At 39.0% G+C, this 15,347-nt stretch overlaps 1 protein-coding gene across 2 annotated transcripts in view; it reads right to left on the minus strand.

Moving 5' to 3' along the window:
• The window catches only part of LOC144662068 (DNA repair protein RAD50-like), a 44,244-nt gene that overhangs the window by 11,175 nt on the left and 17,722 nt on the right, over nucleotides 1-15,347 (minus strand). For both annotated transcript variants that reach the window (XM_078522803.1, XM_078522808.1), the window contains exons 22-32: nucleotides 15,094-15,219; nucleotides 10,974-11,118; nucleotides 9,752-9,865; nucleotides 9,202-9,297; nucleotides 7,849-7,996; nucleotides 7,267-7,324; nucleotides 6,680-6,785; nucleotides 6,133-6,228; nucleotides 5,806-5,835; nucleotides 5,115-5,195; nucleotides 4,658-4,716 (exon numbers count right to left, since the gene is read on the minus strand). In XM_078522803.1, the coding sequence (XP_078378929.1) occupies nucleotides 4,658-4,716; nucleotides 5,115-5,195; nucleotides 5,806-5,835; nucleotides 6,133-6,228; nucleotides 6,680-6,785; nucleotides 7,267-7,324; nucleotides 7,849-7,996; nucleotides 9,202-9,297; nucleotides 9,752-9,865; nucleotides 10,974-11,118; nucleotides 15,094-15,219 (1,059 nt within the window). The remainder of the gene's footprint in view (nucleotides 1-4,657; nucleotides 4,717-5,114; nucleotides 5,196-5,805; nucleotides 5,836-6,132; nucleotides 6,229-6,679; nucleotides 6,786-7,266; nucleotides 7,325-7,848; nucleotides 7,997-9,201; nucleotides 9,298-9,751; nucleotides 9,866-10,973; nucleotides 11,119-15,093; nucleotides 15,220-15,347) is intronic.

The raw sequence follows: 15,347 nt of genomic DNA on the forward strand, positions 1-15,347 counted from the left end.
TCCAACCAAGGTCACCCGACAAAATTTGAGCAAAATTGGGAACGAAACATTGCATGTTGATAAACGAGAAGATTTCCCACAAATTGTGGATCTACCCCAGCTACATGCTACAGAAGCAATAAATTTGTGACCATTTTATTTTTTTTAAATGCAAACACTATTGGTCAATTTGTAAGAATTTGCTTGGGTGGCCTTGGTTGGATTAGTCACACTGTAACATTTTCACTCTCTTTTTGCTCTTTTTATAAAGTCGTCTACACTTCGGTTGAGGCCCTCATATTTAAGCTTTAAAATGTTGTTACAATTTTTCCATTTTGACAACAAGGCAGTATTGCAAAAAATTATTCCGAGACTCGCTCGTCCTCGTCACTTTTAGTGATGGCAATTTTAATTCCAGGAAGGTTTTGAACACTGTCCATATACTTTTGTCAATAAGGTCACGACAAATGGAAAAAATGTGCTTAAATTTCAGCCTTGTATAAGTTCGTAGCATATTCTAAATATTTTGGCCTTTAGTCTCAACATACACTCTTATAAAGGTTTTTAATATGTAAATAAAAAGCGCGTACTTAATATATACTTCGCTATGTTGTTATCTCATAAGCCTCGTTTTCGTAGACTCAGGCCCCGTCCACACTACTCCGGATAAATTTGTCAACAGAGAAATTTGAAAACGCCGTCTCAAATGTTTTCCGTCCACATTAACCCGGCTAAATTTGAAAACGATACGCTTCATTGGTGAGCGTTTTTGAAAAGCCCCGTTTTCGGTGACCGAAAACGCCGTTTCAGTGTGGACGGTTGGCCTAACCGGAGAAAAAAAAGATGCGTTTTCAAATTTACCCGCGTCAGTGTGCGAGGCCCCGTCCACACTAATCCGGATAAATTTAAAAACGCATCTTTTTTTCTCCAGTTTGGCCAACCATCCCCACTGATCCGTATAAATTGTCCACCGAAAACGGAACCTTTCGAAAACGCTCTTCAAAGTGGATTAATTTGCAAACGGCGCCTTTGCGTTTTTGTGTGGACAGAAGACAATGTAAAAACGAAGCTTTTCGAAAACGCTCTTGAAAGTGGGTATTTGAAAACGCAATTTATCGGTTTTTGACCAAAATAGATGCTTTTTCAAATTTATCTGGACTAGTGTGGACGGAAAATATTTGATACCGCGTTTTCAAATTTCTCCGCTTTCCAATTTATCCAGATTAATGTGGACGGGGCCTCAGACGAATATTTATTTGTCAGACAATTATTCTTTTCCTTTCGTAAACACACTTTGTAAACTTGTCGGCATAAAAGAATAATGACGTCTTACTTTTCTTTCATGCTGAAAGGGCTCATTTTTAATTAAATTTAAAATATTCAGCCAGTATTTTTTGGAGACAAAATGAGGACTATAGCACCATTGTAGCTTAAACCTCCTTAATTGAAGAAAAAAAAAATAAAGAACCCTTTGAATTTATGTCAGTTTAAGTAGGTTTATTACTTCGCCTAAGCCATGGGAGGGAGAAAAAAAATGTTTTGCTAACTTCAAACGAAGTAATTAGAAATGTTTCTTCAGTCGAACCGTGGCAAGTTATTTCAGTAAATTAGAAAAGTTAAATATTTAGTTTAAGCACAAAATTGCACAAGGCCTGCTAATTATAATTTTATAACGTCTGAATATTCATTATTAACCATCTTTTCATGGTTATTAAATATGCAATTAACAACCTTAAATCCTTATAAAAGAAAGTCAATTATATTCCTATCTTTTGTATTTGTGAATTAAAAAGGTATATTTCTGCAGAGGTAAAGAACCATGGGTTTAAAACACTCTGTTGCAAATGTGAAATTGAAAATTTTGAAAGCAAATAATTGTCTCCTTATATTATGGTTTTTGCTTTCTGAAAAGTCAATTTCACTTCAAACTGCAAATAAACAACGCAAACCCTTGAGCATTCTCTACAGCAAGCCAAAATTATTTTATTTTTTCCTAAACGTTTGGCCCATTCCTCATTTTAATTTCGCGATGTAACTGTCAGGAGAAGTAAAAAAAAAATAGTTTGAAATAGCCGATAGTAAATGACTGAAGGGCAAATCCAAGGGAAATGGGGTTTAGCTCGAAATAACGAGGAATTCGAAATAACCGAATTCGAATTAGCGGGGTCTGACTGTAACCTTAATATCACCTCATATTAAAATACTGTCTTACTACATGTACAACCTAGACCGGCCTACGCAGTCGCAATACACTTTAAATTTCTACGGAAAAAACATATCCTAAGAATATATTTTTAGAGTTTTAAACCTTTATGCAACAATTTTAAACGTCTTCGTTTATTTGACTTATTGGAAAATAAAAACACTACCAATAATAAAAACCAATTTCAAATACCTGTGAACAATAAAAAAGAACAATTGAACACAAACCACTTAATCTTTGTATAAACAACCCAGAGACGTCTAAACGGCTATTTATGAGTACGCATTAATTTAAGTTTAGCTTGCATTAAGTTTAGTTTTTATCATGCTAGACATCAAATTTACATTATCAAATTTATTAAGACAACTTTGTCATCTATCTATCTTTTACCTGACATTTTGGAAGTTTGTTTTTGTAATATGTCAATCTACTTCAATAGGCAATGCACACTGCTTTAACATATTTACATGAATTATGCACGCGCAACAGAAATAATATCATTACAATAGTTCTAGACATTCGCTTATTGTCGCTGGCAGCGAAATGAATCAAAACCAGACCTCGACGCTAACTACACTGACTTTTACTGATTCTACAACAATACCTTCGGTATCTTCAAATGCTAAAGAACTTTTGAATCACTGGGCATGGAAGCTCTACGTCTACACTTTTGCGACGTTGTATGTCATTTTTGCACTGAACTGTCTTATTGTTTTTGTCCGCCAGAGAACGAAATATTCAACTAAAAGCACCTACTGGCGATTTACGACAGCCCAGCTCTTCATTGCCGCTGTTCTCAAAGCGGTCGTTTTCCTCTGGAGTCCCTTCTTGTTAGACGAGCTTTCCAGGGCACGGTATGGTACCGCATTAATGCTCTACAGCTTTTCATTGGCGTTTAATCTGTCGGCGTACAGCATACTACTTCTAATTCTACTCGAGACGACCAAGATTACTCTCGCGTCTCCTCGCCTTCAAAATATCTGGGTATTACTCGCCATCACCGCCGCTTTCACGACAACCCTGGCCACGTTTAATTTGCTGGTGTTAGTCGCAGACAGAGAATTATGGCGTTTTGTATCGGATCTGACCCTCTATCTCTGGGGAACATTGATTTGTGTCGGATACTCCGTGGCCGGTTATAGAATCTGGCGTAACTTGAGATCTTCAAGACAGACGGACAATTCCTCCAGACAAAAAAGACTAAGAAATATTGTGCTTTTTGCTTTTACTTCGTCTATGGTTACCGCTGTTTCTTTAACACTGGTAATCTGTTTGTCTGCAAACGACTTTGGCGCTATAAGAGGGTTAGAAATCAAGAAGGATTCGATCTGGGTAAGGTTTGCCGTTTCATTCATGCTAAGATGCTACGAGTTCAGTTTAGTGTTGTTGATCTTTGTAATCGTTATCAAGACGAAGGCCGAGAGAAGTCGAGTAGATGACGCACCATCAGTACAGCTGGGCACATTTCACAGGGACAGTGAGCCGTTAAATAGCCGAACTAAGGCCGAGCTGCCGGAAGAGTAAGGATCCATTCGGTTCGGTTTAGTGTTGCTGATCTTTGTAATCGTTAAAAAGAGCAAGGAGAGGAGTCGAGTAGATGACGCACCATCAGTACAGCTGGGCACATTTCACCGAGACAGTGAGCCGTTAATGGCCGAACTATGGCCGAATTACCAGAAAACTAAGGATCCGTTCGGTTCGGTTAAGTGTTGCTGATCTTTGTAATCGTTAGAAAGACCAAGGCAGAGAGAAGTCGAGTGGATGGCTTACCATTAGTGCAGCTGGGCACATTTCACCAAAACAGTGAGCCGAAAACTAGCCGAACTACGGCCAAACTGCTAGGATGCGAAAGTTTCAGCCCAACTTAAAACTTGGACATAATTTATGTTAGTAACTGATGTTTGGAGTGTGAACCGCCCGCATTGAAGAGGTTTCTCAAACTGTACCTTTAATAAATGCTGCTATGTGGAAAAAAGTCTTGGCTATTTTTCAACGAGTAACCTGCCCCGCACTAGGATACCTCTTTGGCTGGGCTCTAAGTGGACACTCACCCATGACCCTGGCCACACAGAGACTCTACGATCGTGGCCTTCACTAAGCGGGCATGTTCTATAAATATAAGCTAACACATGGTCAATGTTTAAACTTGGCTGGAAAAAAAAAGATAAAAGAGCCCACTTTTTCAAATTTCTGTCAAGATTTACGTACACTACCACTCTGAGGGACTCAGAGTGGTGGCGCTTTGTGTTTCTTTCTCATCAGATTCTTTCTGTTTTAGTCTTCTCTGCTACGCGACGATATGCATAAACACAAAACGGTAACAGTACTTCTTCCTTTCTTTTGCTTTCAGTCTAGAGCATGAAGTATTAACTATCTTTAGTGATCGTCGTCTGTTAACAATCTTATTTCTGGTAATACTGACGGTTTGTAAATTCTTTTCAGTATAAATGTTACACACCGTCACCCTTCACTTACCGTCTTATTTCAGCCGTCCTTTCACGCACTTTGTCTCCATTTGTCCTGATTTCATTAAGCTGCGAAAATAAACAACCAATGACAAAACAGCTACAGCTGGAGCTTGACTGATTAAGTGGCTAGAAATCGATAGGCAAGGTTGGAAAAATTTCGTTGTTGCGCTTCGTTTAACAAGGCAATTTTAGCCAAGAATATAAAACTAAAATAAACAATGGAGCAATTAAGTTAAAAACACTCTGAAAATATAAATCACACAGTGGAAAGATGCGAAAGCAAGTTAACGACCACAACCCATGGCTGTTTTTTCGTTTGTTTTCCTTTCATTTTTTCCCACAGTAGCACGAAACAAGTTAAATAATTTGTTCGAACGGTCATATTGTGTTCAAAACAATACCATTTTCCAATGGATTAAAAAAGAGAAATTTCATTGTTTGAGAACAAAACAATGTGCACTGACCAACTTTCGATTCTCATCGTCTGCAGCTTCCTTCTGAGCGACAACGCGTTCTTTTTCAGCCTGAAGCTCCTCAAGTTTGGCCTGAAAAATGAGCAAAATTATCACACGAGTTAAACAGTTCATATTTGCCCGTGTCATTAAGCTTCGTTACAGGATCTACCGTCGCTTGCATCTAAGCGTGAACACGTGCCGCCGAAACATGATCTAATTGGGTATCAAACGTGGCATGATTGATCATCAAACGTTTGAAGTTTAGCAGACCGTAACGGCAACTTTCGCGCCGAAACTTCAACACATTCCAGTTTCGAAACGTTCGAAATGGCGGAAAGATTGGATATCAAGACTTCCTTCGACAAATTGATCCTGATCTGTGTCAATATGCATTTGCAGGTTCACTTGAATCACTTCTGGTGCAAAGTTTCACCTGTTCTCAGTGTTTATGGTGAGCATTTTGAGCGTGAAAGTTGCCGTTACGGTGTCGGTCTGCTAAACTTCAATGTTTCATGACGAAACATGCCATGTTTGATACCCAATTAGATCATGTTTCGGCGGCTCGTGTTCACGCTTAGATGCAAGCGACGGTATAAAGTCTTGAGGAAATGGCGAATAGAAATACTAAACCAAAAGCTTAACAAACGGTCCACATCCAAAGGTAATTCTACTAATTCATAAAAGAGAAAACGCTACTCACAGCAATAGGAGTCAGTTCCGTCTCGGCTTCCTGCAACACAAGCAAAACAATAAGAAGAAGCGCTTCAGTTCATTGATCGTGTTTTAGCTACCACAGTTTGGACATACAAATTGCAACTACAAATGCTATAGATCACTACTTCGTCGTAAAATAACGGGGAACATCTGTTCAATAAGTAAAAGTATGGAAGGATTAAAGTCATGTTCCAGTATTAAATCTACAAAACAAACCATATGCACGCAACGCGGACCTATATTAATTTTAAGAAGGGAAAAAAGCGTGTCAGTGTTAATTTATGCGCATGGTCACATGAACCTTCCAACCAACCTTAATCTCTCTTGTAAATGCACTGTTGTTTGCGGTGAGTTCAGCTTTCTGTTGCTCCAAGTGTGTTCTCGTCTGTAACTGGGCTTTCAGTCGGAGCTAGAGAAATTCAAATTTTAGCAACATTTAAAGGGGCAGTGTTGAGAGAAGTCAACGTTTTTTGTGTAAACTATGCTAAAATTATGAGGGTTCACTCACTATCAACACTATCAAACTTGAAAACGTTTGCCCGACGTTATCACGTTTTAGGACTTTCTTTTTACATGTCATTGGCCACACCACTTTTTAATGACTAGTACAGTACATTTTAGCAAGGCCAGGCCACTATTAGTGGATTTCCAATTAATTAGCCTGTGTACAGCCGTTTCGCTCCGCTCAAAAAAATGCGATTTTTTTGAGCGGAACGGGACGGCTGTACACAGGCTACCAATTAATACCAACACCTTCATTGGATTTTCAAGAATCACACAATCTCGTTGACACTGCCCCTTTTAGTCATGATTGAACTAGATCGATATGGCAGGAGTATTTTGTGATCCATCTTGTATACCTTTTGTGACTTCAGGTCATGCACGTTAGTTTCCAGCTCACTGAGCTGTCGCTGCAGCTGGCTTAGCTGAGTTCTTTTTCTGTCAATGTGGTTATTGAGAGTGTCTCTGTAAAAAAAAAACAGCAAATGAAATGTAAAGCGACGCGCGAAAGACACGCAATGGTTAGCTTAACATTGAAAATGACGTACTGTGTGGCCTAAGTCGCAGCAATGACATTTTGTAAACTGCCAAAGTAAACTTAGTGCCGGTTAAATTGTTACGCTGACTCCTTAAAAAAACCGCTTAAATCATGACAAAAATGGCGCTCCACGATGGTTGACATTAGGCTAACTTGATAATCAAATAATTATAGGAGCATTGAAAGTTCTTAATTAGTGTTTCAAACTTAAAAAATTAAGCCTACCATACGCAAAACCATGAAATGAAGAAAAACACTGTACGTCACATGTTGATCTAGCAAGAGGAGACTGGGGCCAACCTCATTCTCAGGGCATTTCGTTTTAGGGGGTGGGGAAAAATAGAGCAACTTGGAAACTAGCGTGTTGGAACTTGTTGTGGTTTAATATTTGTTCACATCGATACTTACGATCGATCTTGTCTGTCCGCGATTTCGTTCGAAACAGACTGCATGGTACGACCAGGAGCTAAAGAGAAAACAGTTAACACATAGTCAAAACTACAGTGACAAACTAATTAGAATGTACTTTTTCCAAAAGAAAAAGAAAACGCAATAAAATGCAATTGAAATCTGCTATATCAGAGCACTGAAACTCTTAACAAGCGTCTTTGGCTGCGGATGGCTGGATGGAAATGATTATAACTTGAAAATTTAAGGCTAAATGTTTTAAGTTGTATCCGCGCGTCTTAAAAAAACCTCGATATTTAAAGCCGTAGTTTGGTTTCTATCTGCAAGTTAAGGTTATATTTTCCTTTAGACGTTCAAAGATAATGTTTTGCATGGGTTAAGTTGCCTACCACTAATTTCAGTACAATGTTGATCAAAAAACTACCGAATCCCCGTGACGTAGCCTTTAATATTTATGAAATGGATACGTTGTCAAATTCATGACCTGCCAACTTCGTAAAGAGGTGAAAAGCGATCGGTTCAAAGATCAGCATTACACTGCAGTAGTTGGTATGGTGTTCCATTTAGAAAAGTATGACTAACCAACTCCATGGAGCTTAGACTGCTGCAAAGATATTTTCGTGTCAATTTCCTTCAGCTCTGCCTTGTACTTGTCCAACATACGAATGTCTGGTTCCATTTGTCGAGCACTTTGTTCTTCACTTTCCGTGATACTCTGAAGATCTTCAAGCTGAAGAAAAACGGGCATATTTCGTTAGTCAGTGGCCGAGCGATGTCAACTTACTGTGACAAAAGAACTTTTTTTATTGCAACACAAAGAGCACTACTTACAACACAGAAACATACACTAGTTACAATACTACTTACAATACAATACATTATACTACACTATATGATAGTGGTGACTTGTATTAAGATGAAAATAAGTGGAGAAGTGGAAACAAGTCAAATACTCGGAAAAAAGATTTTCCGAGTTCCCCAACGGCAGTCGAACCCATGACCTTCCAGAATACCGGTTGGAACGCTCTAACCACTGAGCTATGGGAGACTCATGGTGAGCGAGTCGCTCACCATGAGTCCCCCATAGCTCAGTGGTTAGAGCGTCCAACCGGTATTCTGGAAGGTCATGGGTTCGACTCCCGTTGGGGAACTCGGAAAATCTTTTTTCCGAGTACTTGATACTACACTACTTTCTGTACAATACTTCTATAAACTACAGTTTTTCACTACTTTTATACAGTTTTTTTGTGTGCATTATTTTCTTTATAATACAAGCTTACACACTAGTAACAATAAATAACAATACAGAATTTACAAATTTTCTGCCTAATTTTGAATTTACCTACATTACCTACAATACTAATATGCTTCATATATACAGTACGGATTTAGGATGTTATAAAAGAAGTATTACAAAAGGAAAGCCCACGTACGCTGAAATTTGTGTAAGCACTTACTTGCGATTGCACTCTCTATAAGTATTTGCAATTTGTCGTGAAGTCGAAGAAGAAACGTTCGGAAACACAGTTCGTCTTGGTCACCATTTGTGCAGAAAATATAGTGCTTTCCCAGGATAATTAAATAGGTAAGTGCCTGCCAGTGTGATGTCTTACCGAAAAAAACATATAGTATGTTGGTGGCAAAAGAACTTTCTGGTAACGTTTGAATTTAAAAATCCAGTGTTTGTTCTCTTGCCAAAGAAGTGATCGGTTGCCGGCATGCTTTTTTAACTCCATTTTTCGTACATTATCTTTTAGGGCTTTTTCACAGCAGAGTTTCTAAGCGACTTGAACTCTTTCACTTCTGCAATGAGATAACTCTATACCTAACCTAGAGCTTACTTTTGTGCGAGAAATGAAAAGCGAGTTCTCAAAACAACAGTCCTTTTATTCAATTTTACTTAACAGGACAATTCATGGCTGTTTTACAACGTACCTCAGTGATTTCCTCTTCAACTGTTTGCACGTCTCTTTCAATCTCTTCCAATTTGGATTTAAAGTCAGGAATTTCATTGTTCTCGAGTTTTTCCAACTAGAAAAAGAAGCAAATACAATCCCACCATATAAAATTAACCACCACACTAATGAGACTACAATACGGTAAAATTCTGGTTATAAGCCCAGGGTTTATACAACTTCGTAAGGGGTTTTGGGTGGCCTCATAAACGGAAGGGCTTATATCTGGGGGGGGGGGGGGGGGAAGTTAAAAGCGAATGAAAAAAAAAAAGAAAAAAAGTAAAAGTAAAACAAAATTTAGCCCATTTGAGTACTGTCATCCAGTTATATCAAGAAGAGCTTATAACTGGATGTTTTTTTGTTTCCATTTAGATGGGCCTATAACCATGGAGGTTCACAACCGGAATTTTACGGTTTGCCTGCACTGCAGCGAATGTTAAAAATCCCCTCCTCTCCCACCCTCCTTATTTTATCGCTTGAGTGCTTTACAGTTAACAATCTACTGAGCTAAACGCTGCACCAACACTCACATCATTTTTGGCTGGGCCCAGTGCAAGAATGTGTTCATAGCGCTCCTTTTCATTGGAGAGATTCCTTTCATTGGACACTCTTTTCTCTGGCAGACTTCGAATTTTATTCCTCAGCTGTCAAAGGAAACAACAGAACGATGAACAAAGTGATTATGATGGAAGGGAAAGAAGGCCTTAACACGGTTTTCGACGCCATCTTGACGGGTAGACAGCGCCGTCAGAATTTAGTGTTTGTATGGGAATCCGGTGGCTTTTTTTTCAAAAATTAAATTCTGATTAACTTATGAATCGTAAAGTTGAGATACTAATGAAAAGGATTGTATTCTCCAGATTGGATGGTGTGGCTGTGCTGGAAAGCCTCCATTTACCTTTTAAATTTTCTACACATTTGTCTATATTTTTCCGACAAATTGACACGGTTAGTGGGAAAAAAATATAGACGAATGTATGGAAAATTAAAAACGTAACTGAGCGCTTTCTTGCTCAGCAACATCTTTCGAACTTGGTGAATAAAGCTTTTGGGAAAGGCAGTATGGGAGTAAAGTGTTTTGCTCAAGAATACAACGCAGTGTCCCGGACAGGACTGGAACTCGGACCGCTCGATCCGGATTCCAACGCACTAACCATTATGCCACCTGCCTAGTGGGAAAACGATTTTTTTCCCTGGTGGAAAGCTGACTATTCCGGCCAAGTTTGACAGTTCATTGTTGTTGTACGAAAAAATTAACATATAAAAAAATGCTCTCACTTTTTCATCGTTATAGGGAAAAGCACCTTCAAAAAATTTCGATTTAAAGGGACTATGTCACGGGGATTTCACAGATTTGTGGTCTAAACTGTTCTAAAATTAGTGGTAGGCAACTTAACCCAAAAAAGACATCATCTTTGAACGTCTAAAGGAATATATAACCTTAATTTTGCGGATAGAAATCAAGCTACGGCTATAAATATCGATATTTTGATGACGCGCATAAACAACTTGAAAACGTTTGCCTAACTTTTTCAATTTGCAATCCGTTTCCATCCGAGCCATCCGCAGCCAAAGATGCTCGTTAACAGTTTCAGTGCTCTAATATAGAAATCTGTAATTAAAATGGACTATTATTTTTAGGTTTTCTGCGGCACAAATATAAATTTTGGCTGTTCAAAATTCTGGTAAAATCCGTGACATAGTCCCTTTAAAGAAATGAAAAAAAGAAATTATCAACTGAAGATGCGTTACCTCTGTTACAAGAGCAGCAATCTGCCTGTTGCTTTCAAACGTTCTGTGACAAAGAGGGCAGCCGCTTGAGTGTACATCTTCACTCTCCAGTTTAGAAACGTACTTGGAGTAGATTTTCTCCAGTGAGCCAATAATACCTTTCTCACTACGAGAAACAATAAAACAAATTAAGGAGAAATTTAGCTTCCAGCTTAAAGGGCCAGTTGTTCTATACACAAAAAATAGATATTTAACATTTAATATATTACCAAATTGCATCACAGCTCCCAATTTTTCCCCACCTATTTGGCCAGGTAGACGATGTCCTCACCTGTTATGCAACTTTTTAAACAAACGGCATGCAGTGCATGCAGAAGCTAATTTTCAGGAAATTTGTCAGAAAAATTACGTATACTAGATAAAGGTAGCTGACAACTGCGGTCAAAAATAGCGCGAAACTGCGCGCAAAAAAATTGGCATATATAAAAAGTTGTATTGACTGAAAGTGCCCCTGGGGAAAGTGTCTTACCAGACCAGTTCAAAAACCTCTCTGAATACCGCCTCCTGATTGGGCAGAAAAATCTTTTGTATTCCCTTTGTATTATTCTGCCCAATCGGCGACCAGCCTGACTACAGTCCTTTTGGTGTGTTCCACACGAAATATGTACACAAAGCCAGTTCGCTCGCCATACCTGTCTTGCTTGTTCGCCAAGAATTTGCTCGGGAAGGAAAAGTTTCGTCTAGTGCCTCCCCTGGTTAAAAACGTCGAAAGTTTGACGGCCATGCACGCGGACAAACGGCAGATTCTTCATATTGTGGTCGATCGTCGATCGTTTGCGAGTTTTAAAAGTTTGTGTGCGATATGCTAGTTGCACTGCTGTAATGGATGTTTTCAGATTTTTTCTGGGAAGATCAATGACAGCTTTACGCGAAAATTTTACAAACAAGAGTATTTTTTTTACGAACAAGCCCGGCAGATGAGCTACGCGTGCAAAGCGTGCAGCAGCGAAGCATCTCACCAGCACAGACAAACGGTTCCAGCTCCGTCCGACCAGTACAAATAAGGTCCTTTCACTTTTGAATAAACTAAACAAGTCAAAGGCAACTGGCCTTGACAAGATACCTGCTAGGCTCATCCGAGACTGCGCAGATCTCATCTGCATTCCTATTCGTGATATATTTAACCAATCAATAAGTCTAGGTATATTTCCCGACGATTGGAAATGCGCGAGGGTTACCCCACTCTTTAAACAAGGCGATCGAAACGACCTTAACAACTATCGCCCAATTTCTGTGATCTCCATTGTGGCCAAGGTGTTTGAAAGAATTATTTATGACCAACTATATGCTTATTTAGAAGAACACGATATCATTTGTAAACACCAATCAGGTTTTCGTGCCATTCACTCAACTGTAACGGCTCTCTTCGAGGCCACAGACACTTGGGCATATAATATCGATCACGGCAAAATTAATGCTGTTGTTTTCCTAGATCTAAAAAAGGCCTTCGACACAGTTGACCATGAGATCCTTTTGTCTAAATTAAGTCATTACGGTATATATGGTAATTCACACCAATGGTTTAGGTCATATTTAGAAAACCGCACACAAATGTGCTCTATCAATGGTTCGCTCTCCAGTAGTTGTTCATTATGTTGTGGTGTCCCCCAGGGAACGATTTTAGGGCCACTACTATTTCTATTATATATAAACGATCTTCCGAATTGTCTCTCAAATTGTGAGCCAAGGATGTACGCAGACGACACCCACCTTACATACGCGAGTGACAACACAGCCAATATTCAGTTACGCCTAAACCAAGATCTAGAAAACGTTCACAACTGGCTGAGAGCAAACAAACTTACTCTAAATATGACTAAAACCAAGTTTATACTTATTGGATCTAGGCAGAGTGGAGTGATCATCGACGACAGACTTGATTGGAGTAGTCATATCGAGAAATTAACAAAGAAAATTGCTTCTGGGATTGGGGCCTTTAAACGAGTAAGGCACCTGATCCCTCAAGCAACTTTACACCTAATATACAGATCTTTAATACAACCGCATTTGACTACTGCAGTACTGTTTGGGGAAACTGTGGGATCACTTTGCAAAACAAGCTACAAAAGCTACAGAATAGAGCAGCCCGTGTTTTGACCTTCTCAAACTATGACGCGCACGCTGGTGATTTATTTGAAATTCTAGGATGGAAAAATCTAGCTCGCCAGCAGCAAATTCAAAGAGCCACGACGGTTTACAGGTCTCTGCACGGGTTGGCTCCAGACTACCTATCGTCTAAATTTGAAAAACGAGAAACCGCGTACAACCTAAGGGACTCTGAAAACAAACTCAATGTTCCATTACCGCGCACTAACTATTACAAAAACAGCTTTACGTACAGTGGCGCCATCTTGTGGAACAGTCTTCCTATTAACGTAAGACAAGCAGAGTCCCTTGGTTGTCCCTTGGGCAATTTAAAAAACTAATTGAACAAATACTCTAGGGCACGGCATTCGTGGAAAGCAGCTTTTTATATTTGTACATATATTTTTATATTTCCCCTCTTTCTTGTATATATATTATAATTAGATTGTTGTAAGCTGACGAATTTGACCGTGTTTAAATAAAGATTATCTATCTATCTATTCCTAAGTTTTTTATAGGTGAGATAATAGAAGATCGATCGCAGCTGGAAGCGAAACTACAACAACAACAAAAAGTTTATTTAAACAATCATATTATTTACAATATTTTTCACCTCCCGCAATTAGCCTAGTTATTTGAGGCGGGAGGTAAGAAGAAAATGAAGAAGAAAAAATAAATAAATAAAGTTACAAAAAAGGTAATACCTTATCTACATTAAAGAAAAGATAGTAATAAGAAAGATAACTTCGAATATCATAGTAATAAATTAAAATAACAATGTGTTTTAAGGTACTTCAAGCTAAAGATTTTAGTAAGTCAAAAACTATTTCCAAACAAACTTTCAAGACTTTACATTTTGTAAAATTTTTCCGTCGATCGACCGATTAGCTACGCGCGCGTGTAATGCGTGCAGCAACAATTGTAGCACTCAAATGACGGTCATATTTCCCGAAGACAAAATTTTCCCGACACTTTACATCCAAGTTGAGGAAGCACTAGACGAAACTTTTCCTTCCCGAGCAAATTCTTGGCGAACAAGCAAGACAGGTATGGCGAGCGAACTGGCTTTGTGTACATACTTCGTAAGAGAACACATCAAAAGTACTGTAGTCAGGCTGGTTGCCGATTGAACGGAATAATACAAAGGGAATACAAAAGATTTTTCTGCCCAATCGGGAGGCAGTATTCAGAGAGGTTTTTGAACTGGTCTGGTAAGACACTTTCCCCAGGGGCACTTTCAGTCAATACAACTTTTATAATTATGCCAATTTTTTTGCGCGCAGTTTCGCGCTATTTTTGACCGCAGTTTCGCGTTTCTTTCGCCCCCACTAACTGCCCCTGGGTCTCCGAGGATGGAACAAAGGATGTGCTATCTTGTAGCGTGACATCTGGTTTAAGCCTAAAATACTTTACAGTATACGATACTTCTCTTGAGCGACCAAGGTCAAGCGCGATCTCATAACTGTTTTACACAGGCCAAGATGTCCCTTCAAATATAATTTGTCTCTTTCGTTTATATTTTGTATTAGTCCTTTCTAAGTTCCAAGTAGTATTTTACCTTGTCTTCTTCGCGGCGATTTCTTGTTGCGCTAAACTTGTTCTCGGTTCACGTCTCATTTATTCCTGTAGTTATTTCCCAGTCCTACTCAGTGGTCGATCGCGCGAAACGCCAAACAGAACCGGTCGACGGCCCATGACATTAAACCGATGCCTAACGTCATCGCTTAACAAAACAGTAACTTGAGAACTTGTAAAATCCAAACAACACGTAACTACCATAACAGCCAACGTACAAAAAGAGCAAAGATAGTTTTCAAGATTATGCAAAGAGACATGACGATATTCTTATGACGTCAGCTTATGTGACAATTTTCGGATTGCCCGAGAGTGGTCGTGTCATTTTTTCTATTGGTCGGTAAAAATCGATTACCTTTCGGGTGAATAATTACGAAGATTGATCAAAACGACCCTTTTTTTGTTCCAAACTGTTACTTACTCGTTTAGTTTCTCGATGTTTTCGCGGATATCTTCTCTTGTGGTATTATAGTCATTCTCGCCACACGCCTCAGATATTTGACGCTTGTACTGCTGTGCTTGATTCTCCTTGTCTTTTAAGTTCTCTCTGTTAACGGATAACAAAGTTAAGTAAGAAGACCAACAATTTCACTCGTTGCTGAGAATAATTTCTAGGAGGTAGTGTGACCTACAGTGTAGTGGTTTGGGCGCTGACCTTAAAACCGGGGGTTCCAG

The sequence above is a fragment of the Oculina patagonica genome, chromosome 1, assembly GCF_052425735.1.
Source record: "Oculina patagonica isolate OP01 chromosome 1, crgOcupat, whole genome shotgun sequence".
NCBI lineage: Eukaryota > Metazoa > Cnidaria > Anthozoa > Scleractinia > Oculinidae > Oculina > Oculina patagonica.